Source organism: Procambarus clarkii, chromosome 73 (genome assembly GCF_040958095.1).
Source record: "Procambarus clarkii isolate CNS0578487 chromosome 73, FALCON_Pclarkii_2.0, whole genome shotgun sequence".
NCBI classification, from domain to species: Eukaryota; Metazoa; Arthropoda; class Malacostraca; order Decapoda; family Cambaridae; genus Procambarus; species Procambarus clarkii.
The window spans coordinates 24489393-24516264 of record NC_091222.1 but is presented as its reverse complement, the minus strand read 5'-3'; the positions used below and the strand labels follow the sequence as shown (position 1 = coordinate 24516264).

The following is a 26872-nucleotide window of genomic DNA, read 5'->3' as shown; positions in this document are numbered from 1 at the left end:
GGATCTTTCCCAGTGAGTGATAAAAATCCCCTCACCTTCATGCCTCAGAGGGCCAGGTTCTGACTCTCCCCCAGTAAACCAACCAGAACTCGTGCAACTAATGTGAAACAGTACTGGGATGAGATGGCTTCGGAGAGCCACAAGGACTACAAGAAATTGGCATTTCATTACATTCAATGCCGATTTAAATAAAGTTAATAAAAGTTATTCAAAATACCTCATTGTATAATTAATGTAATTTTAAAACATTTAAATTACTTTACTCAAATAAAAAAAAAAAAGATGGCAAATTGTACTGTTTTATGCAAGCTTTTCCAAATTTTCACAGGTTGATTCACTGGTTTAGGTACATTACCTAATGTCTTATCTTGAGATGATGTCTTGAGATGTGATCTGATCCCAATGTGATCCCCTCGTGTGATCACAATATTTTAAGATGGACGAAGAATATAGAAACCCACATAAAGATACATGATGAATTTGTAGATTGCCATCGAGGAGACCAGGAATGAGAGGAAATGCAAAACATCTGGAGGAAGCTGATAGCGAGGCATCATGGCAAAATTTCAAGATCACAGAACTTGTTCAAAAGTATGTGCCAAATAGGAGGAATGTTAGTACTCAAATTGTACGACGATTGGGATATAGCCAATCACAGTCGAGTAAGCCTCCGACGTCATTCTCCACAGAAAGCTGGTACTAGCCGTTCTGGTGACATGTCAGTATTCACACAGACCAGAGTTAGGTGGGACCTCGGCAGGCCAGATATACGACTTGTTACTTTACTCAATAAACTGCTGAAGTCATCAATTGTGTATTCTCTACTATCCAGCAAAAAACCACATACATCAAGAAAGTAACTAATAGAAGAAAGAAAAGAAAAATGGAACTGCGTAGATGACACGGGTAGCAAAACAAGCACTGATAACTAAACAAAACCCCCTGGAGAACGTATAAATCAACGATGAACATCATTGATTACGATATACATATATAGAAGGCCACTAAACTCAGCCTCCCAGGAAATCAGTGCAGAAAAAAGAAAAAAAAAAAATTCCCTAACACAAAGAAAGATCTGAAATTATTCTATGCCTATACAAGTAGCAACCCCCCCCCCCCCACCCAAAAAAGGACTCTGTAGGACTTGAAATGAGACTAACCTAGTTATAATGGACGATAAAAGGACAGTAAACACACCGAATGACTATTTTACATCAGTGTTCACACTAGAAAGGTTAGATGACCTCCCATCCCCCACACAAATGTTTGAAGGTGAAGAAAATACATTTAGGGATATGCCCATAACATGTCGGGAGCCGGTCGGACAGCACGCTGGACTTGTGATCCTGTGGTCCCGGGTTCGATCCCAGGCGCCGGCGAGAAACAATGGGCAGTTTCTTTCACCCTATGCCCCTGTTACCTAGCAGTAAAATAGGTACCTGGGTGTTAGTCAGCTGTCACGGGCTGCTTCCTGGGGGTGGAGACCTGGTCGAGGACCGGGCCGCGGGGACACTAAAGCCCCGAAATCATCTCAAGATGACCTCAAGATGTGACAATCGGGAAAAGCATTGAGAAACTAAAAGACTCAAAAGCCCCAGGTGTGGATGGAATCCAATCCAAAGTCAAAGGAACTGGCAAAAGAACTAAGCCTACCTCTGAAACTACTGTTCCCAAAATCTCTGGACCCAGTGATAATTCCCCTAGTTAGGAAATGTGCAAATGTCACCCCTATTTTCAAAAAAGGCAGAAAGAGCTCAGCAGAAAAGTACCGTCCAATCAGCTTGACATCACACAGCTACAAGCTCATGGAGAATCCACAGGCAGGAATCATCCACCATCTTTCAGTGAACAATCTTGTAAAATCAACACAACATGGGTTTGTTAAAAATAGATCCTGTCCCACTAACCTGCTCACATTTTTGGAAACGGTCACCAGCTACTCAAAGGACTTCCGGTGGAAGTAGTATAAATGGATTTTGCTAAAGCCTTTAATAAGGTACCCCATGAAAGAGTGGTAAGAAGTTACAGAAGCACATGGAATAAATGGTAGAATACTAGAATGGATAAAACAATGGTTGAAACAAAGAAAAAGGGTTGTGCTTTATGGGAATGAATCTGAATTGAGAAATGTGGTAAGTGGGGGGCGTCCATTTTGGAGCCAACTCTTTGTCAATGACAATACAGGGGTACCTCAGTTTAAGAGTTTAATTTGTTCCTGGAGACGGCTCGTATTCCGAAAACTCGTATTCCGAAGCTAATTTCCCCATAAGAAATAATGGGAAATGAATTAATCCGTTCCTGACTATCCCAAAAACCCCACATCAAACTAAATTTTTATACCTAATTCATCTAAATAAACCTACAAAACTATGTTCAAGTTATTACTTACCCTTGCTGAGGACTGTTGTTGGTGTATGGAAGATGTGAGGAGGAGGGAGGAGGAGAGGTTACTGTTTGGAAGGGGAGTCTCCTTCCATTATAACATCAGGCAGTGAGGACTTCACTGGTATGCACACACTGGCAAAAGGTGACACCCCTAGGGTCAACACTTGCAGCAGAGGAGCTCCAGCATATTTCAACAATCCTAAGTATTGTAGTACAGGTTGATGGTAGTGAGTGGTGTCCCAGAGAACATAAAGGTATAGTGCTCTTGAAAAATAGGTGAGATAACAGGAAAGTGCTAAGGGAAGTGAAAAATCGGATGAGAAAAAGTTGCCCTAGTGTTTACAGTGCAGAGAAGAACATTCAAGATGGCCACTGGCAAGGGGAAAAACAAAACAGAGCTTGATTTTGTAGGATTCAATGAAGAAAGCATTGATATTAGCAGTCTACACAACAAGTTGGTAAATTTAGATACTATAGTGAACTCTCATGTAGAAATAATTAGTAAATTGAAAGAAAGTAATGACCATTTGAATAGCAAAGTTTTATGTCTTGAGGGTTTAGTGAAAGACTTGCGCAAGGATAAGAATCAATTGGAAACAAATTGCAAAGCCATGGAAGAAGAAAATAAACTCTTAAAAATAGCTTTGGAAGAAGTTAAAGTAAATTTAAACATAAATGACTACAATAGGTTAGGCAAGGAAATTCAACAGGAGAAACAGCTTTTGTCAGCACAGATGGAGGAAGTTACACAGGGAATAGAACAGTGCAAGAAAGATATGCAACTCACTTATGCACAAGTGGCCAAGGAGAAGGAAAAAATAGAAGAAGCAGTAAAGGAAGTCAAACACTGCAGCAACCAAGATAAAACAAACATTAGGCTGGAAGTGAGAAAAGAATTGGCATCTAACCCGAAGTTGGTGCAAAACACAGTTGATCGGAGTAAGTCCCTGATCATTTTTGGCTGCAAAGAAAAGGCGATAACATCTAGGTCAGAAAGAGCTGTAGAAGAAGCTAAAGTAGTAGATAAAATTGTTGGCCTCGTGGAAGGTCTTACAAACAGAGAGAATGTGTGCGACTACAGGAGAATAGGCAGGTACGTAAAAGGGAAAGATCGACCTTTGAGGATCACCCTAAACGGTGCCAAACAGATGGAAGAAGTACTAAGGAATGCTAGAAAATTGCAAAGGGATGAGGATGGGAAAGGGTAGTCGTTAAGACGAGATCTTTCAAAAGAAGATAGAGAGAAGCTGAAACTGAACCTCGCCGAGGCAAAACATTTAAATGAGAGCAGGAATGAAGAAGAAATAAATTCTTTTTTCTACAAAGTGATAGGGGTAGGCAAACCAGTAAAGTGGTACATAAAGGCAAACCAACAAAATCAATAGAGAGAGGGGGAGTGAAGAATAAGGAGAGGGGGAACAAGTTCCTGAAGATTGCATACACCAACATAGATGGAGTAAGATCGAAGATACTGGAGTTAAGTGATGTAATACAGCTGCAGACACCAGACATTGTTGCACTCACGGAGACAAAACTTGAAGATGTAATTTTAAATGAGGTCATATTCCCGAGGGGCTACTCAATTTGGAGACGGGACAGAAAAATTAGGAAAGGCGGTGGCGTTGCTGTGCTGGTGAAAGAACACCTAAAGGTGAAGGAAATAATGACTGCCAATCCACAAGAAGTTGACATAATAGCACTAGAGATCTGCTATGAGGATGATAAACTAATGATGATAAATGCATATAGTCCACCGCCAAGCAGCACATGGTCAAAGGAGGAGCTAGATAGTAAACGTGAAGGTCTTATAACAATAATGAGAGAGATTATAGCGAGAGCGGATAACGATAGATCACGACTGTTGATAGTCGGTGACTTCAACTTGAAATCCATAGACTGGGAAGCATATGAAGCTAAAACAGAAGATTTTTGGACCTGTAAATTTGTAGACCTCATCCTGGAAACATTCTTGTATCAACATGTTAAACAAGCTACGAGGATGAGGGAAGGGGACGTTCCCTCCATGCTAGATTTGATATTTACCAGGAAGGAGGAAGAGATATTTGACATTCAGTACCTTCCTCCCTTGGGTAAAAGTGACCATGTCTTTTTGGGAATAAAGTATGCAATGCGTTATAAGCTGGAAGAAAATAAGGAGGTTGAAGCAGTTGAAAAACCAGACTTCAGGAGAGGACATTATGGTGACCTTAGAAATTTTTTTAGTGAGTATAATTGGACAGACTTGATGCTAGGCAAGGAAGTGAATGAGATGTATGTCAAGTTTTGTGAAATATATGATAAACGCACAAAAAAATTTATACCAAAACAGAGATGCAGAACTAGGAAACAGGATTGGTTCAATAGAAATTGCGAGAGGGCTAGAGACCGAAAGACACAAAAATGGAATCAATACAGGAAGAGGCCGAACCCCCAAACATACCAGCGATACAAAGATGCGAGAAACAACTACACAGCAGTGAGGAGAGAGGCAGAAAGAAATTTTGAAAAAGGGATTGCGGACAAATGTAAAACAGAACCAGGTCTATTCTATAAATTCATAAACAACAAATTGCAGGTAAAGGATAATATTCAGAGGTTGAAAATGGGAAATAGATTCACGGAAGATGAAAAGGAAATGTGTGAAACACTAAACGAAAAGTTCCAAAGTGTGTTTGTACAAAATGAAATCTTTAGGGAACCAGATACAATAAGAATTCCAGAGAACAACATAGAACACATAGAGGTGTCTAGAGACGAAGTGGAAAAAATGCTCAAGGAGCTCGGTAAGAACAAAGCAGCTGGCCCAGATGGCGTTTCACCATGGGTTCTGAGAGAATGTGCATCTGAGCTCAGCATTCCACTTCACCTGATCTTTCAGGCATCCCTGTGTACAGGAATCGTAGCAGACGGGTGGAAACAGGCTAACATAGTTCCAATCTACAAAAGTGGCAGCAGGGAAGACCCCCTCAATTATAGACCTGTATCATTGACAAGTGTAATAGTGAAAGTATTGGAAAAACTAATCAAAACTAAATGGGTAGAACACCTAGAGAGAAATGATATAATATCAGACAGACAGTATGGTTTTCGATCTGGAAGATCCTGTGTATCGAATTTACTCAGTTTCTATGATCGAGCCACAGAGATATTACAGGAAGAGATGGTTGGGTTGACTGCATCTATCTGGACCTAAAAAAGGCTTTCGACAGAGTTCCACATAAGAGGTTGTTCTGGAAACTGGAAAATATTGGAGGGGTGACAGGTAAGCTTCTATCATGGATGAAAAATTTTCTGACTGATAGAAAAATGAGGGCAGTAATCAGAGACAATGTATCGGAATGGAGAAATGTCACAAGTGGAGTACCACAGGGTTCAGTTCTTGCACCAGTGATGTTTATTGTGTACATAAATGATCTACCAGTTGGTATACAGAATTATATGAACATGTTTGCTGATGATGCTAAGATAATAGGAAGGATAAGAAATTTAGATGACTGTCATGCCCTTGAAGAAGACCTGGACAAAATAAGTATATGGAGCACCACTTGGCAAATGGAATTTAATGTTAATAAATGTCATGTTATGGAATGTGGAATAGGAGAACATAGACCCCACACAACCTATATATTATGTGAGAAATCTTTAAAGAATTCTGATAAAGAAAGAGATCTAGGAGTGGTTCTAGATAGAAAACTATCACCTGAGGACCACATAAAGAATATTGTGCAAGGAGCCTATGCTATGCTTTCTAACTTCAGAATTGCATTTAAATACATGGATGGCGATATACTAAAGAAATTGTTCATGACTTTTGTTAGGCCAAAGCTAGAATATGCAGCTGTTGTGTGGTGCCCATATCTTAAGAAGCACATCAACAAACTGGAAAAGGTGCAAAGACATGCTACTAAGTGGCTCCCAGAACTGAAGGGCAAGAGCTACGAGGAGAGGTTAGAAGCATTAAATATGCCAAAACTAGAAGACAGAAGAAAAAGAGGTGATATGATCACTACATACAAAATAGTAACAGGAATTGATAAAATCGACAGGGAAGACTTCCTGAGACCTGGAATTTCAAGAACAAGAGGTCATAGATTTAAACTAGCTAAACACAGATGCCGAAGAAATATAAGAAAATTCACCTTCGCAAATAGAGTGGTAGACGGTTGGAACAAGTTAAGTGAGAAGGTGGTGGAGGCCAAGACCGTCAGTAGTTTCAAAGCGTTATATGACAAAGAGTGCTGGGAAGACGGGACACCACGAGCGTAGCTCTCATCCTGTAACTACACTTAGGTAATTACACTTAGGTAATTACTGGCACATTTTGCCTGCATACCACTAGGACTTGCTTGTTTTACTAAGAATCTGTCTAAAGACACTTGTTTTTCCCTACATTTTAACACTTGTCTGTATTAACACTTTCGCGCTCTCGGCGCTCAAAAAAAGTCAATACCCCAGATGCTTTCAGCACTTCGCGCGCCTTCGCGGTAAGACCGAAAAAGTGTACACTCTTTTGACTGTCCTGACAATAATTGAAGGCGCACGTATTTAAATTTGGTATCACTGTGTTCGCAATGAAATTGTCTATAAGAGCATACCTATAAAATGCCGCCCAAGCATAAGGAGTATCAACACCAAATAAAAAACTATGCAGATCACTCGCCGAGAGCGCCAAACAGCAACAAAATGTTTCCACTCTCTTAATGGTTGCGAAGCCTACAGTTGTCCTACATCGCTAATTTTGGTATCATTGGAATCGCAATAAAATTCTCTACACGGACATATGCATATGAATGTTTAATATAGGTAATTGCCCACCCGCAAGAGTGTGTGAAGTGGAGAGTAGTTAGCCGCGAGTGCACTGGCGAAAACACGGGGGAAATCATGCTTGGAAAGTTTATACATTTATACATTTCCTGACCCTACTTTTCTATGTACTTATTTCTTTTTTATACCAATGTGTTTGCAATAAAATTTTCCATAAGATGAAATGTATAACATTTGTACAAAGCATGTGTAAGAGAAGCGCCAAATATAGAACCACGGTGCTCAGTATGCGTTCGCGGCAGAAACGAACGCATTGTTTTCGTTCGTTTGATGTTTGTCATGTTTATACTTGTTGAAACATTTTATAATTTGTATGACAGTGATCGCAGTAAAATTCCCTACACAGACATATACATAACACATACAAATATTTCCCACGTGTTGGATATATCAACGGCTAAAGGGAACCCACTGCCACACGCCCGCCACACCCCCAAACATACTTTTTTTTTTTTTTTTTTTTTTACTCATAGAAGTTTGTGATATAATATTCATTCTGGTACCAAAAAATTCGCAAATAAATTCTCTACAAAACGTATATAATCTGAGAGTATCCCCATCCATTTCGGTTAAAAAATGGAATTTATAGAAATATTTTTTCGATGGACGAGAAAAGTAGGCTGTTATGCGGAATCGTAAGAAAAAACGGCGACGAGTTATCTCTAATCTAAAGCGCGAAAGTGTTAAGACATCACATTGTCATTTAAAAGGTCAATGCAACGGCCTGCTACAGCTTTATCTGGGTGAGTTTTTTCAACAAAACTTTGCAGTTCTTCCTATACTTCACACATTTTCTTAATCAAGAAGGGACATCCTCTACTGCCTCTACTCACAGCTATTTTCTTAGGTTGAACTTTGCCAATGGCTTTCTTGAGACCCATGGCGAGATATATAATGACAACTTTTATGCTCAAATGGCCAAAAAAACGACAAAAAAACTGTAAATCCTTGTCAAGAATTCAGGTGGGATAGTCACTGGGCGCGAGACACTGGTAAACTGAGGCGTGATCGCCGTGCCACCATGCGCTAGTCGGCCTGTACACGTATCAACAAACTCGTGTCCCGAGGTAACCCTCGCCTTCCGAGGAAATCCTGCTCGTATTCCAAAAAATTCGCATACAGGGACACTCGTGTTCCGAGGTACCACTGTATTTCAAACCTCAAATTTGCAGATGACGAAGATTTTTGGGTAAATTAGGAAATGATAATATTGATGCCTTACAAAGAGATCTACAAGAATGACAAATGGTCAGAAGACTGGCAAATGACCCTGCATGTAGGGCATAGCAACCCACTCTACAACGACCAAATTAATAACATTACATTGCAGAGGATTTTTGAAGGAAAGGACCTTGGGGACAAAATCTACCACTCGCTGAAAGTTGCACAACAGGTCAGAGCAACAGTCAAAAATGCTAACCAACCCCTAAAAAAATAAAGCGTACCTTTGACTAAGGAAAAATAAGGCAGTGATTCAATTGTATAAATCTCTGGTGCAGTCACTGGTATATCAGTAACTGGCATCAGTATACTGGTGCAATATGTCAGTCTGGTGCAAGGATTACTATATCCAACCATGGAGACCATCTTTAGAAGGACATAGCTGCTCTAAATAAAGTGTAGCCCCAGAAAATAAAAATCATTCCAGAGCCAAATCTACTTGCATATCGGGAACAGTTGAGAACCACAGGACTAACAACACTACAAACCAGGCACGAAAGGACAGATCTCATTGAAGCTTTTAGAATATTGACCAAGTTGGAGGATGTGGATCCAAGCAATTTCTTCAAAAGGTCAGATGTAACAAACAAGGAGCAATGGTTTCAAGCTCAACAACATACATTGTAACACTGAGAACAGATGCTTGTTGACCAAACCACACACTAGAAAGTGAAGGGACGACGACGTTTCGGTCCATCCTGGACCATTCTCAAGTCGATTGTGAATTGACTTTATTCACAATCGACTTGAGAAGGGTCCAGGACGGACCGAAATGTCGTCGTCCCTTCACTTTCTAGTGTGTGGTTTGGTCAACATATTTCAGCCACGTTATTGTGACTCCTCGTCTGCATAAGGAGATTCTTTTTCACCCACAGGGTTGTAAACTCATGGCACCGTCTACCCGCCAAAGCCATTAATGCCAAACCGGTTAAATTTTTAAATCCTACTGGAAAAGATCAAGGCAAATAGGGGGAGGGGGGAACCTGACAAGCCATCGGCTTCCTATCCTCGTCAAGGCCACTAGCATTAGTGGCCCTCGGGTAAATTCATGTAAATTACACTATGAACTTCAGCAGTCATTTATAAGATTAAATGATTAAAATATCAATTTACTATAACTGAGGAAATTGGCACTAATTCATAAAATAAAATACAAAAACCGAAATATGAAAAAATATAAATTAATGACAAATCTTGTAGAGTACAGTACAGTATTTATAACAAAAATTATAATTAAAAACCATTATTAAAATTAAAAGCTGTGGCCAGTCTCCATTGGACTGAAATGGATTTCAGTCCATTTATGAAAATCAAAAAATTTTGATAATCCTGCACTGGGAAGTAAAATATTACCGAGGCATTCATGATCAGGCAAGTATACTTGTATGGCTTCTATTGTCAAATTTTTAGTATCAAAGTTTTCCTTTCTGGAACACCTATCATCTGGTCCCTACATGTTTTATGGGCATCACCTATCTTAGCCGAGCAATGCAATTAAACGAGGCATCGCAAGCCAAGGGATTCCTCAAGGTGATCGAGGCATCGCGGGCCGAGGGATTCCTCAAGGTGATCGAGGCATCGCGGGCCGAGGGATTCCTCAAGGTGATCGAGGCATCGCGGGCCGAGGGATTCCTCAAGGTGATCGAGGCATCGCGGGCCGAGGGATTCCTCAAGGTGATCGAGGCATCGCGGGCCGAGGGATTCCTCAAGGTGATCGAGGCATCGCGGGCCGAGGGATTCCTCAAGGTGATCGAGGCATCGCGGGCCGAGGGATTCCTCAAGGTGATCGAGGCATCGCGGGCCGAGGGATTCCTCAAGGTGATCGAGGCATCGCGGGCCGAGGGATTCTGCAAGGTGATCGAGGCATCGTGAACCGAGGGATTCCGCAAGGTGATTGAGGCATTGCGGACCGAGGGATTCCTCAAGGTGATCGAGGCATTGCGGACCGAGGGATTCCTCAAGGTGTCGAGGCATTGCGGACCGAGGGATTCCTCAAGGTGATGGAGGCATCGCGGACCGAGGGATTCCTCAAGGTGATGGAGGAATTGCGGACCGAGGGATTCCTCAAGGTGATCGAGGCATTGTGGACCGAGGGATTCCTCTAGGTGATCGAGGCATTGCGGACCGAGGGATTCCTCAAGGTGTCGAGGCATTGCGGACCGAGGGATTCCTCAAGGTGTCGAGGCATCGCAGGCCGAGGGATTCCTCAAGGTGATCGAGGCATCGCAGACCATGGGATTCCTCAAGGTGATGGAGGCATCACGGACCGTGGGATTCCTCAAGGTGATCGAGGCATCGCAGCCAAGGGATTCCTCAAGATGATTGAGGCATCGCGGCCTGAGAAACCCCTCAAGGTGATCGAGGCCTTGCAGCCAATAAAAACCCTCAAGGTGATCGAGACTTCGCAGCCCCCCTCCCTGCCAAAAAAAAAATGAACTGGTCACAAGTAGAAACATGTCCCTTCTCTTGAAAGCTTTCAATCAATATCCAGTGACATTTATTATATTTCTGGCAGGAGACTGACAAGTCATGGGTTTCTGATGTTTGTGTTATATTCTCTAATTGTACCTATAATACACAAACTTTTGATTGGGTTTATTTCAAACTTTCTACCATTTCTCTCACTGCAGCTTCTTCATTAACGAATTGTAAAATCCCTTTCAATAGGAACATTATTGAATCTGTTTTAATACAGATTACAAAATCATGTAATTTGAACATTAGCGGTGGTTTGTAAAATTTAGATCCATTTTTGATGGATCAGTTAAAAGGCAATTTGAGATGGATTATTGATTCTCTCACTGCAATACAGTATGTTGTAATTTTATTGTGTAGATTTGGATGCTATCCTAGTATCTTGCACATGTATATTACAATATCTTTCCAATCTTTATTACAAGAAATTTAATAAAAAAAGTAGAGTAAGTGCTCTGAGTTTGTCCCAGAAGTTTAAATGTGTGACTGATTGCAGTAGTTTCTCTACACATCTTCCAACTCTGCAATCTCAATTGCCTTTAAAAAGGATGCGAGGTTATCTTGAGATGATTTCGGGGCTTAAGCATCCCCGCGGCCCGGTCCTCGACCAGGCCTCCTTTTTGTTACACACCATCCAGGAAACAGCCCGTAGCAGCTGTTTAACTCGGGTACCTATTTACTGCTAGGTGAACAGGAGCATCAGGGTGAAAAAAAACATTTTGCCCATTTGTCTCCGCCTCCACCGGGGATCGATCCTGGAACCTCAGGACTACGAATCCGAAGCGCTGTCCACTCAGCTGTCAGGCACCCTGACAGCGAGAACTGAACATTCCATACAAGATAGCATCAGTGTTTTGAAGAGTACCAACTTTGGTGTTATGCAGTTAAAAAAAATAAAGTGCCAAACATTATGACTATATAGCACTTGGAATGGGACAGGAGGAAGGACAGATGCCAAGTGACTTGGACGGTCGGGGATTGAACGCCGATCTGCATGGAGCGAAACCGTCACTACTGTCCAACCCAAGTGGTTGGGCATGGCAATCCTTGTTTTGAGGGTTCTCATTATTCAGACTATCAATTCTTCTGGCTGTTGCAGTGTTTGCTTCATTGTAATCTCTAAAAGTTAGACCTTCTGGCATTATTATTCAAAGGTTGTTAATTGCATGCACAATTCTGAGGATGTCTATCTTGCATCCCATACTGTACTTTAGGTTTCAATTTTTCCTGTACCGAAGCAAAGAACAGTAATTGGAGGCGATGAGTCACAATAACGTGGCTGAAGTATGTTGACCAGACCACACACTAGAAATTGAAGGGACGACGACGTTTCGGTCCGTCCTGGACCATTCTCAAGTCGATTGAGAATCGACTTGAGAATGGTCCAGGACGGACCGAAACGTCGTCGTCCCTTCAATTTCTAGTGTGTGGTCTGGTCAACAACAGTAATTGGAATTTGTCCCCAGTGAACGGTCGGCCGAGCGGACAGCACGCTGGACTTGTGATCCTGGGTTCAATCCCGGGCGCCGGCGAGAAACAATGGGCAGAGTTTCTTTCACCCTATGCCCTTGTTACCTAGCAGCAAAATAGGTACCTGGGTGTTAGTCAGCTGTCACGGGCTTCCTGGGGGTGGAGCCCTGGTCGAGGACCGGGCCGCGGGGACACTAAAGCCCCGAAATCATCAAGATAATATCACATTTTCAATTGACAACTGAAAGACTTTGTCATTGAATTTTGTAAGCATCATTTCCTGGGTAAATTGTCATACTTATTTTAGTGTAAACAGCGAAGGATGACATGAATCTGTGGCACATATTTATGCAAGTCTTCAGGTAGGATGAAGAACAGCACAGGTGCAAGGTAAATTCTGTTTACCTTATGAAACGAAACTGAGCTTATAACTGTTCTCGTATTCGATTTACCCGAGAGCCATAACTAGTGGCCTTGAGGACAGGAAGCCGGTAGCTTGTGGAAGGTCCTCCCCTCCCCCTATTTGCCTTTATAATCTTTTCCAGCTGATGTTTAAAAAGTACTAAAAAGGAGTAAAAAGAATGTTGGATTTAGCAGGGCATTATCAAAACAGTTGTTGGATTTGGGTAAATGTCAAATGCTGGCATTAGAATGTACACAACTCAGTACGGTACTTGGCTTAAATGGTCAAGATTGAAGTTTTTATTTGCCGACATTTCGTAATCTGTTCGTAAGAAAATTGATAGTAAACTTGTCTACTTTAATATTGCTCACTTACCGATTGTAGGTGTAGTCCATCGCAGACATGGCTGGAGGAGGAGTGGAGGGAGCAGCACGAGTCGTCTGAAAGAGAACACGAAAAACATTAACAACTGAATGTTAAGGTAATACGCAGTCAGTCCTACTGGTTACTAGGGTCAGGTTACATCAACTGTAGTGACCAGCAAGCAGCCCCACAGGCTGGGCCAGATGTAGTGACCAGCAAGCAGCACCACAGGCTGGGCCAGATGTAGTGACCAGCAAGCAGCACCACAGGCTGGGCCAGATGTAGTGACCAGCAAGCAGCACCACAGGCTGGGCCAGATGTAGTGACCAGCAAGCAGCCCCACAGGCTGGGCCAGATGTAGTGACCAGCAAGCAGCACCACAGGCTGGGCCAGATGTAGTGACCAGCAAGCACCACCACAGGCCGGGCCAGATGTAGTGACCAGCAAGCACCACAGGCCGGGCCAGATGTAGTGACCAGCAAGCACCACCACAGGCCGGGCCAGATGTAGTGACCAGCAAGCACCACCACAGGCCGGGCCAGATGTAGTGACCAGCAAGCAGCACCACAGGCTGGGCCAGATGTAGTGACCAGCAAGCAGCACCACAGGCTGGGCCAGACGTAGTGACCAGCAAGCAGCCCCACAGGCCGGGCCAGATGTAGTGACCAGCAAGCAGCCCCACAGGCCGGGCCAGATGTAGTGACCAGCAAGCACCACCACAGGCCGGGCCAGATGTAGTGACCAGCAAGCAGCACCACAGGCTGGGCCAGATGTAGTGACCAGCAAGCAGCACCACAGGCCGGGCCAGATGTAGTGACCAGCAAGCAGCCCCACAGGCTGGGCCAGATGTAGTGACCAGCAAGCAGCACCACAGGCTGGCCAGATGTAGTGACCAGCAAGCACCACCACAGGCTGGGCCAGATGTAGTGACCAGCAAGCAGCACCACAGGCTGGGCCAGATGTAGTGACCAGCAAGCACCACCACAGGCCGGGCCAGATGTAGTGACCAGCAAGCAGCACCACAGGCTGGGCCAGATGTAGTGACCAGCAAGCAGCCCCACAGGCCGGGCCAGATGTAGTGACCAGCAAGCACCACCACAGGCTGGGCCAGATGTAGTGACCAGCAAGCAGCACCACAGGCTGGGCCAGATGTAGTGACCAGCAAGCAGCACCACAGGCCGGGCCAGACGTAGTGACCAGCAAGCAGCCCCACAGGCCGGGCCAGATGTAGTGACCAGCAAGCAGCCCCACAGGCCGGGCCAGATGTAGTGACCAGCAAGCACCACCACAGGCCGGGCCAGATGTAGTGACCAGCAAGCAGCACCACAGGCTGGGCCAGATGTAGTGACCAGCAAGCAGCACCACAGGCCGGGCCAGATGTAGTGACCAGCAAGCACCACCACAGGCTGGGCCAGATGTAGTGACCGGCAAGCAGCCCCACGGGCCGGGCCAGATGTAGTGACCAGCAAGCACCACCACGGGCCAGGCCAGATGTAGTGACCAGCAAGCAGCACCACAGGCTGGGCCAGATGTAGTGACCAGCAAGCAGCACCACAGGCTGGGCCAGATGTAGTGACCAGCAAGCACCACCACGGGCCGGGCCAGATGTAGTGACCAGCAAGCAGCACCACAGGCTGGGCCAGATGTAGTGACCAGCAAGCACCACCACGGGCTGGGCCAGATGTAGTGACCAGCAAGCAGCACCACAGGCTGGGCCAGATGTAGTGACCAGCAAGCAGCCCCACGGGCCGGGCCGGCTGTAGTGACCAGCAAGCACCACCACAGGCTGGGCCAGATGTAGTGACCAGCAAGCAGCACCACAGGCTGGGCCAGATGTAGTGACCAGCAAGCAGCACCATAGGCTGGGCCAGATGTAGTGACCAGCAAGCAGCACCACAGGCCGGGCCGGCTGTAGTGACCAGCAAGCAGCCCCACGGGCCGGGCCGGCTATAGTGACCAGCAAGCAGCACCACGGGCCGGGCCGGCTATAGTGACCAGCAAGCAGCACCACGGGCCGGGCCGGCTGTAGTGACCAGCAAGCACCACCACGGGCCGGGCCGGCTATAGTGACCAGCACCACCACAGACTGGCTATAGTGACCAACAAGCACCACCACAGGCCGGCTATAGTGACCAGCACCACCACAGGCCGGCTATAGTGACCAGCACCACCACAGACCGGCTATAGTGACCAGCACCACCACCAGACCGGCTATAGTGACCAGCACCACCACAGGCCGGCTATAGTGACCAGCACCACCACAGGCCGGCTATAGTGACCAGCACCACCACAAGCCGGCTATAGTGACCACCACCACCACAGACCGGCTATAGTGACCACCACCACCACAGACCGGCTATAGTGACCACCACCACCACAGACCGGCTATAGTGACCACCACCACAGACCGGCTATAGTGACCACCACCACCAGACCGGCTATAGTGACCAGCACCACCACAGACCGGCTATAGTGACCAGCACCACCACAGACCGGCTATAGTGACCAGCACCACCACAGACCGGCTATAGTGACCAGCACCACCACAGACTGGCTATAGTGACCACCACCACCAGACCGTCTATAGTGACCACCACCACCACAGACCGGCTATAGTGACCAGCACCACCACAAGCCAAGCCAGCTATAGTAACCGGCTATAGTGACTAGCAAGCAGCACAAGCCAGCTATAGTGACCAGCACCACCACAAGCCGGCTATAGTGACCACCACCACAGGCCGGCTATAGTGACCACCACCACCACAGACCGGCTATAGTGACCACCACCACAAGCCGGCTATAGTGACCAGCACCACCACAGACCGGCTATAGTGACCACCACCACCACAGACCGGCTATAGTGACCACCACCACCACAGACCGGCTATAGTGACCACCACCACCACAGACCGGCTATAGTGACCACCACCACCACAGACCGGCTATAGTGACCACCACCACCACAGACCGGCTATAGTGACCACCACCACCACAGACCGGCTATAGTGACCACCACCACCACAGACCGGCTATAGTGACCACCACCACCACAGGCCGGCTATAGTGACCACCACCACCACAGACCGGCTATAGTGACCACCACCACCACAGACCGGCTATAGTGACCACCACCACCACAGACCGGCTATAGTGACCACCACCACCACAGACCGGCTATAGTGACCACCACCACCACCACAGACCGGCTATAGTGACCACCACCACCACAGACCGGCTATAGTGACCACCACCACCACAGACCGGCTATAGTGACCACCACCACCACCACAGACCGGCTATAGTGACCACCACCACCACCACAGACCGGCTATAGTGACCACCACCACCACAGACCGGCTATAGTGACCACCAGCACCACAGACCGGCTATAGTGACCACCAAGCACCACCACAAGCCAAGCCAGCTATAGTAACCGGCTATAGTGACCAGCAAGCAGCACAAGCCGGCTATAGTGACCAGCAAGCAGCACAAGCCGGCTATAGTGACCAGCAAGCACCACAAGCCGGCTATAGTGACCAGCAAGCACCACAAGCCGGCTATAGTGACCAGCAAGCACCACAAGCCGGCTATAGTGACCAGCAAGCACCACAAGCCGGCTATAGTGACCAGCAAGCACCACAAGCCGGCTATAGTGACCAGCAAGCACCACAAGCCGGCTATAGTGACCAGCAAGCACCACAAGCCGGCTATAGTGACCAGCAAGCACCACAAGCCGGCTATAGTGACCAGCAAGCACCACAAGCCGGCTATAGTGACCAGCAAGCACCACAAGCCGGCTATAGTGACCAGCAAGCACCACAAGCCGGCTATAGTGACCAGCAAGCACCACAAGCCGGCTATAGTGACCAGCAAGCACCACAAGCCGGCTATAGTGACCAGCAAGCACCACAAGCCGGCTATAGTGACCAGCAAGCAGCACAAGCCGGCTATAGTGACCAGCAAGCAGCACAAGCCGGCTATAGTGACCAGCAAGCAGCACAAGCCGGCTATAGTGACCAGCAAGCAGCACAAGCCGGCTATAGTGACCAGCAAGCAGCACAAGCCGGCTATAGTGACCAGCAAGCAGCACAAGCCGGCTATAGTGACCAGCAAGCAGCACAAGCCGGCTATAGTGACCAGCAAGCAGCACAAGCCGGCTATAGTGACCAGCAAGCAGCACAAGCCGGCTATAGTGACCAGCAAGCAGCACAAGCCGGCTATAGTGACCAGCAAGCAGCACAAGCCGGCTATAGTGACCAGCAAGCAGCACAAGCCGGCTATAGTGACCAGCAAGCAGCACAAGCCGGCTATAGTGACCAGCAAGCAGCACAAGCCGGCTATAGTGACCAGCAAGCAGCACAAGCCGGCTATAGTGACCAGCAAGCAGCACAAGCCGGCTATAGTGACCAGCAAGCAGCACAAGCCGGCTATAGTGACCAGCAAGCAGCACAAGCCGGCTATAGTGACCAGCAAGCAGCACAAGCCGGCTATAGTGACCAGCAAGCAGCACAAGCCGGCTATAGTGACCAGCAAGCAGCACAAGCCGGCTATAGTGACCAGCAAGCAGCACAAGCCGGCTATAGTGACCAGCAAGCAGCACAAGCCGGCTATAGTGACCAGCAAGCAGCACAAGCCGGCTATAGTGACCAGCAAGCAGCACAAGCCGGCTATAGTGACCAGCAAGCAGCACAAGCCGGTTATAGTGACCAGCACCACCACAGGCCGGTTATAGTGACCAGCACCACCACAGGCCGGCTATAGTGACCAGCACCACCACAGGCCGGCTATAGTGACCAGCAAGCAGCACAAGCCGGCTATAGTGACCAGCACCACCACAAGCCGGCTATAGTGACCACCACAAGCCGGCTATAGTGACCACCACCACCACCACAGGCCGGCTATAGTGACCAGCACCACCACCACAGGCCGGCTATAGTGACCAGCACCACCACAGGCCGGCTATAGTGACCAGCACCACCACAGACCGGCTATAGTGACCACCACCACCACCACAGGCCGGCTATAGTGACCAGCACCACCACAGGCCGGCTATAGTGACCACCACCACCACCACAGGCCGGCTATAGTGACCACCACCACCACAGACCGGCTATAGTGACCACCACCACCACCACAGGCCGGCTATAGTGACCAGCAAGCAGCACAAGCCGGCTATAGTGACCAGCACCACCACAAGACGGCTATAGTGACCACCACAAGCCGGCTATAGTGACCAGCACCACCACAGGCCGGCTATAGTGACCACCAAAGGGGTCAATAAGCCACAAAGGTCAACACACCCTGACCACCACCGACATCTTAGAGCAAAGTCTCCCAAGACAACACAAGAACCCTCCTCAAGACACTAAGCATCCCGAGAGTAACTTACGAGTCAATCCCCAAGTGCACTCAAGCCCCTGAGTGTAAACAAACGATCATAAGAGAATTAGAACGAAAACTTGGAGAAAAATGGTAAAAATTTCGTTCAGCAACGTCATCTCCCTCTATGACCCCCCGTGGGGGAATATACATGATATTGTATCGTCTTGCTGGTGTATTATATTGTAGTTTATAGATCGGTGGGGATGTATTATGGTGTATGGGGTGCGTGTAAGCGTACCAGGAGGTGGGGGGCCCAGGAGCAGTGACGGAGTGCAGGCCTCTCACAACGACGTTCACAACAGAGCACTGAGCGGCTGAGGTAGCCCAGGGCAGGGTTGCCAGATCTCAATTTTTGCTAAAAGTAGCGGAGTGAAGGGCTAAAAGTAGCGGAGTGAAGGGCTAAAAGTAGCGGAGTGAAGGGCTAAAAGTAGCCGGAGTGAAGGGCTAAAAGTAGCGGAGTGAAGGGCTAAAAGTAGCAGGAGTGAAGGGCTAAAAGTAGCGGAGTGAAGGGCTAAAAGTAGCGGAGTGAAGGGCTAAAAGTAGCGGAGTGAAGGGCTAAAAGTAGCGGAGTGAAGGGCTAAAAGTAGTGGAGTGAAGGGCTAAAAGTAGCGGAGTGAAGGGCTAAAAGTAGCGACTATGTAGCCCAATATTTGTTTTTTTTTAAATAAATAAATGTTTATTCAGGTAAAGTACATACAGTACATACAAGAGGTTATACAAAAGTTGATATATTTATAGATAGAGCTAGTACATGCGCGTACTAGTGGCTTTACAAGATTGTAAATACTATGCTATGTATTCTCTCTAACCCAATGTACCTTCTTAATTGTATATAAATAAATAAACATACAATGCCTAAAGCCACTATTACGCAAAGCGTTTCGGTTCTGGTGACTGATACGGTTTTCAAAGTAATGTATTTTTGCATATATAGTAATGTGTTTGATAATAATGTATTTTAACAATGCGCAATTTTATTGGTTTTATACAATACAATACAATACAATTTTATTTAGGTAAGGTACATACATACAATACAATATTTACAAGGATTGTTTGACTTATAGGTATAGCTAGTACATACAATGCCTAAAGCCACTATTACGCAAAGCGTTTCGGGCATAAAAGGGTTTCGGGCAATTATCAATATTATCAATGCATGTATTTGATAAAAATTAAATCTTACTTTTAAGTGTTTTTTCCACAACTTTGTAATACGCAGAGCAAGATTAGATTAGATTGTTTATTCAGGTAAAGGTACATACATTGAGGATGAGTTATAAAGATAATGTTGGATTTAAAGATAGCGATAGTACATACAATACCTAAAGCCACTAATTACGCACAGCGTTTCGGGCAAGGATACCATATCATCAAGGATACGATGTATATGTACCCAAGACCCCCCTAGCTGTTATCAGTGATTTCAGACCAAATGGTATGAGGTACTTTGAGCTCTGTAATTACTCCATACGCTCAAGAATAATGGAAGACATTCTTGTGCAGTACCCAGAGTTTGCTAGTGGAGGCTAATAGATCAGTCTTACATTTTATGTTCTCTCCTGATTCCATGTATGACTAACCATCCTGTGAGATGGCAATATTAGATGAACTTATAACTGGTTTTTTATCAACACTGTGAAATCTTTCGTCCCGAATAGGGTAGCTGCTCATTGTTGTGTACACCTAAGTTTGTTAATAAAAAAAAATGTGTGTTTTAGTGGCTATAGGCACAGTATATACTGACTCTATCTAGAAAGCCAACATTCTGTTTGTAACTCATTTTGTTTGCATGTAACTATACTTTTTCTCTAAATAAACTATTATTATTATTACAAAATACGATAATGGAATAACTTACTAATGTTTGCTGCATGAAACACAATTATGGGTGTAGAGCCCCTTCACGTCTTCACAGTTAATAATAATAATAATGATTTATTTACACGATAAGTTTGTGAGATTACAAAATATTGGTATGTTTACATTCTTGCAAAGCCACTATGGACAGATAGCGTTTTGAGGGACAGGAAGCCAGGATGTATTCATACACGCTAGGCTAATATCAAGATCCTGCCTTACTGACCCCCCCCCCTTAGGATACAACCCCCATAACAAGCTGACTAACTCCTCGGTACCTACTTACTGCTAGGTAAACAGGAGCATGATGTGATAGGAACAACCTGTCCTCGACTCTAGGCCATTCCATCCAGCAGTCGACCCCACAGACGCAGTCATAAATTTTTACTGCTGTTCATTCAAAATGAAAATTTTCTCAAATATAAATTAATATTATAATATATTAGTATATTGTGCATATATAGACATAGGTCTAGGATGGGTTGAAGATTGATTGTGAGCTCAAGTCCCATTCGATTTCTCAGTTTAGTTTTCACATATTTTCTCTCGAAAATATCCGTTCAACCTGCAGCCCGTCCTCCAAACAAAGACCCAAAAGTGATTCCATGCACCCGCCAAACCCCCTGTTTATGATTGAAAAACGGTTTACACACGAGTCACAACTGATTTAGTTCGAACACTTCCGGAACAAGTTTTTTTTTTTAGATATATACAAGAGTTGTTACATTCTTGTAGAGCCACTAGTACGCGTAGCGTTTCGGGCAGGTCCCTGGAATACGATCCCCTGCCGCGAAGAATCGTTTTTTCATCCAAGTACACATTTTACTGTTGCGTTAAACAGAGGCTACAGTTAAGGAATTGCGCCCAGTAAATCCTCCCCGGCCAGGATACGAACCCATGACATAGCGCTCGCGGAACGCCAGGCGAGTGTCTTACCACTACACCACGGAGACTGTCAAGTGCTTCACTGGCGAATTTTGTTCGAACTATAACGCTATAAATGCTTCACCCACGTACTACAAATACAAATAATCGCCAACAGAACCTAAACACCTAACCTAACCTATGCCTATATATGCACAATATGCTAATATACTATAATATTAATTTATATTGAGAAAATTTCTGTTTTGAATGAACAGCATGTAAAAATGAATGAATGCGTCCGTGGGGTCGACCGCTGGATGTAATGGACTTGAGTTGAGGACGGGTTGGTGCTACGAGTTTTCCCACCCCACAAAGTGTCAACAGCCTGTCCAGTAGTGCAGATTTACGCCAAGGACCACTACTACTTAATCTGCAAGGCAGAAACTCGATGCTGCCTGCTCTGCAAAGGCGTCCACTCCGCGATTTCCCACCGCTTCCCTCGCAGACAAGAAATTATCAAGAAGCAAGATGCAGCCAAGGAAGTCGAACCTTCCACCTCGGCTTTCGCCGCCCCTGAAGCCAGCCTCACTGCCTTTCCTATTACCAAGTAGACTACCATAAGGACGAATACGAGGATGATGATCTTAACCCAGACTCCAGCACCGCCCAAAACCCAGGCTGCACAGATAGAAGCATCCTCCACTCTTTTTTTTTTTTTGAGATATATACAAGTGTTGTTACATTCTTGTAGAGCCACTAGTACGTGTAGCGTTTCGGGCAGGTCCCTGGAATACGATCCCCGCCGCGAAGAATCGTTGTTACATCCAAGTACACATTTTACTGTTGCGTTAAACAGAGGCTACAGTTAAGGAATTGCGCCCAGTAAATCCTCCCCGGCCAGGATACGAACCCATGACATAGCGCTCGCGGAACGCCAGGCGAGTGTCTTACCACTACACCACGGAGACTCCAGCTCCCAGCGCTTCTACCATCACCACCTCACCTCGTCGGCTGAGCACGATACTAACAACATAAGTAACGCTCCTACTGTAGCTGTAAAAGCCAATCCCAGACGTCAGAGCCCACCCGACGCTGTGTAACCGAAGGAAATGCCACCGACTACAGACGCTGGAGGCTCTTCAGACGAGGGCATCTCGGTAGGGAATCCTTCGCCTCACCAATCATACAACACTCACTCTGTACAAGACTTCCTCATGGAGGCCTCCTCATCAAACTCCAACTACAGCACGACCATGTCAACGCGAAGTAATCTAAGAAAAAAACAGAAAACCTAGAAGACCTTAACCTTGACGAAACTTTCTATATTTTGTTTGGTAATAAATCCTCAAATGAAATTAATTTAAGAATAAACAATATACAAATCAGTAGTAAAGTTGATGGCAAATCCCTCGGTGTCCTCAACGATAACAAGCTGAATTTCCAGGGACACATTCTAAATATATCAAAAAAAGTTTCTAAAACTGTTGGTATTCTTTCTAAGATCAGATATTATGTACCTCGCCCTGCCCTGGTGACTCTCTATTACTCTCTCATCTATCCATACCTCAACTATGGTATTTGTGCTTGGGGTTCTACTACCCAAAATCATTTACGTCCTCTAATTACCCAACACAAAGCTGCTATTAGGACAATATCCAACTCTGGCCCCAGACAGCACTCGGTACCCTTACTCAAATCTCTGAATATGTTAGATATTAAGTCACTGCACATCCTCTCATGAACACTCTATATATTTAAAATATGAATTGTAAAGTCAATCCTGACCTTAAAAGCTTCTTAGAAGGTTGTAACAGAACCCATGAGCACCACACCAGGAACAAATACTTATTTGATATTCCAAGAGTACGACTTAATCAAACTAGAAATGCTCTACAAATCAAGGGACCCAGAATGTGGAATGACCTTCCCAATCATGTCAAAGATTGTACCTTTCTCAACCAGTTTAAGATGAAAACTAAGTACTGCCTAATTAACTCCGTAACCTACCTTAGTTTTAGTTAGTTCAGTTCATTTATTATGCACCCCATACCCATCTTGTGGGCGGTAGTGGAAAGGGTTACAGAGGCACATAATGGGCTCAGGGACTGAACCCCACAATTCATTTAGCTAAGCAAGTTACAATCTTGATGAGCTAGTTACAAAATTCAATATAAGTCGTCACATCAACAATGGGTTCGAGATCGACCTCAAGTACAGGTTCTAAATTAAGCAACTGACATATGTGGAGAGCTAGTGTCAAAATTGATATGTTTGTCCTGCACACCGCCCCCCCATCCAGTGGGCAGCGGTGGATAGGTTACAATCACTCAGTTACTACCTACAGTTAGCAAACTGGGGATCTGTTTTTTTCCCCACCTCTCCTTGCCCGAAACGCTATGCGTACTAGTGGCTTTAGGTATTGTATGTACTACCTCTTTATATAAATCCAACGTTATGTTTGTAACTAATCCTCTATGTATGTATTTTAACCTGAATAAACATTTGATTTGACTTGATTTGAAGTGCGACAAGACTTAGAACACTTGGAAACATCCTCCTACAACAGAAGAACGAAGTCTGAAGAGAGATGAAGAACAAAGACTGAGGCGCCTCCACAGAACTTTCCACCTCACCTCAAGGCCTTGTACACACCTCTCAAGCCCACCATATCCTCCATGTCATCTCCCGCAGCCTAAACAAAAACAAGACCAATATACCTATGACAAACACTTTACGCCAACTCGCGGTGGATAGGCCACCGAACTCTTTTAGCCGTTAGCTGAGGTTCGAATCCTCGTCACGGCCCTTGTGGATTTGTTCTTTAGCCTCCTCGTTCCCCATCCACACCCTTTTCCACAATTTCATCTCACAATCCATCTTCCTCCCCCATCATTTCCAAGCCCTTTGGACATCAAGCCGAGGATCAACGTCCCTAGGGGCCGGTCTCTGACCTGCAGTTGGTGATTTGGTCAACCAGGCTATTTAACACGGCTGTCATTTAATCACATTACATGTGCATAAATAATCAATAAATAACTCTCTTAACATTAGTAGCCCAACTTATTTTAAAATTTGCTCTAAACGTCGCAAGTCGCGAGATTAAAAATTTAGGAGCGCAAGGCATTCCAAAGTAGCCCAATTCGCTACTTTTAGCCTAATATGGCAACACTGGACTCTGAGGTAGCGTTTCCAACTCAATTTTTCAACTTTACATAAAAATTACGTGAAAATATCCAAAAAATATCTTACTATTTCAAATATACTTTTACAAAAATAATCTAACAAATATATTTGTTTGTTTGTTTGTTTATATATTTGTTTATATATATACAAGAAGGTACATTGGGTTTGTGAGAATACATTGGATGGTACAGTATTTACATTCTTGTAAAGCCACTAGTACGCGTAGCGTTTCGGGCAGGTCCTTAATCTAGCAGATAACTTTAAGTAGGTAATTTCTATCAAAATTGATAAATGATAAAGATACATTGCAAGAGAAAAATGAGATGAGAGAGCTTAGTAAGTATATTAGAGCACATTGTTATATTAAAGCTCTGATTGATTACATATATTAATATGTAATCAATAAGGTAATATTTCATATTACCCAGCATAGTTTATGAAATATAAATAATAATACAGAAATTTATTTTATTTATGTTTTTTTATATATATTTTTTGTATAAACAAGCTTAGGTATACACAGCAATATGCTGTTACCCCATATATATGAAACACTACAGAGTGGAGATAAAAAAAACTAGCTATAAGTTCATCTAATTTATTTTGTTTTGAATTTTTTGCTTATTTGTAATATACCCATCTCACAGGATGGTTACTCATGACTTTGTAATATCTCCATTGGTCAAACTATTATGTATTAGCGATAAGACCTACCATTAATGTATGATGACTTACTGTAAATATGTAGCTCTTGTAATAGCACTTTCTCTGTAACTAGCTGACATTGTAACTATAAGGTGTGAAGGATAGATGAAATTGTTTATGTAATAATCTAAGATGAGGTCTGATAGAGACCTTTTGTGCCCTCTGTAATGCTTTTGCGCTACCGCTCACAGGATGAGTATGGGGTGCACAACAAACTAGCCGCCTCCGGCAGCAACAATCAAATCAAAAAACATGGAATCAGGGGAGAAAACACCAGCCTCAATACAAAAACAAATCAACTTTGCCTAAACAACAACTTGACGATTTTCACAAAAGCTAAGCACAGCATCATGGTAACATTATATTATATCTGACCAGTTTCTACAAGACTCCTCTCAAACAATGTCTTTGTTAACAAGCTTAGGTATACACAGCAATGTGCTGCTTCCCTATTCTGCATGACGGACCACACAGTGTAGATAAAAAACCAGCTACGAGCTCATCCAACATCCCTACCTCACAGGACAGTCATACATGGACTCAGGAGAGAACATGTAATGTAAGACTGATCTATTCGACTCCACTAACACATTCTAGGTACAGCACAAGAATATCTTCCAATATTTCTGAGGTATGAAGTCATCTGAGAGCTCAAAGTACTTCATACTATTTGGTTTGAAGTCACTTATAACTTCACTTGAAGTCACTTATAACAGGGCAATCACAGATATAGTGTTGGAGAGTATGTCCCAGCTCCTGTTCACATAGTTCACAATTAGAATGTTCACCATTTGGGGGATTGATTACGCCATAGATATCGATATCCTAGCCTAGTTCTGACAATTTGAATTTGAATTACAATGTCACACTGTCAAGTGGATGTTTTATGCTGCCCGTACGTATAATTCTCGGTTCTCAACATGTCATAGCTCTTTATACTCGTGCTTCCTGGCCATTGTGTGTCAGTAACTGCTCTTCTGTTATCCCCAATTTCCTGAAATATTGCGGCTTTTATAGCAAAGATTGGAATGCCCATATCCAATTCAATTTCAGGCTTATCACATGTAGTTTTAGCTGCCTTGTCTGTGTTATCATGTTGGACAACACCTATAATTCCTGAATTTACATGAGGGTAATTAACACTCTAGTGTCCGCGACGAGAACAGGGAGGTGGCGGCTTGTCAAAAGTCCCCCATTTGCCCTGATTATTTTCTTCCCAGTTGGATTTTAAAACTTTTCGGAGTTTTGGCATAAACAGCTTCGACGGGTAGGCGGTTCAATGGGTTAATAAATCTCTGGGTTAAAAAGCCTCTCCTGTTCTCAGTCCAACATTGTGGCTTGTTGACCTTGAACCCGTTGTTCCTTGTCTTTTTTTTTGAAGATATATACAAGAGTTGTTACATTCTTGTAGAGCCACTAGTACGCGTAGCGTTTCGGGCAGGTCCCTGGAATACGATTCCCGCCGCGAAGAATCGTTGTTACAACCAAGTACACATTTTACTGTTGCGTTAAACAGAGGCTACAGTTAAGGATTTGCGCCCAGTAAATCCTCCCCGGCCAGGATACGAACCAATGACAACCCATGTTTGTGTTACATCTGACTTTTTGAAGAATTTGTTGATCCTCCAAATTGTTCAGTATTTTAAAAGTTTCAATGAGATCCGCCCTGTCATGTCTGGTTTATAGTGCTGTTAGCCCTGTGGCCCTCAACCGTTCCTGATACGTGAGTTGACT

At 44.6% G+C, this 26872-nt stretch overlaps 1 protein-coding gene across 2 annotated transcripts in view; it reads right to left on the bottom strand.

Annotated features, from left to right (window-relative positions):
* Cbs (Cystathionine beta-synthase) overlaps nucleotides 1-26872 on the bottom strand; it is a 207102-nt gene that overhangs the window by 77443 nt on the left and 102787 nt on the right. The window contains exons 1-2 of one of the 2 annotated variants that reach the window (XM_069312699.1): nucleotides 18762-18893; nucleotides 13154-13218 (exon numbers count right to left, since the gene is read on the bottom strand). In XM_069312699.1, the coding sequence (XP_069168800.1) occupies nucleotides 13154-13182 (29 nt within the window). In that variant the 5' untranslated portion in view covers nucleotides 13183-13218; nucleotides 18762-18893. Of the gene's footprint in view, nucleotides 1-13153; nucleotides 13219-18761; nucleotides 18894-26872 lie in introns of those variants that run through there. The other variant, XM_045768324.2, reaches the window with a different exon arrangement.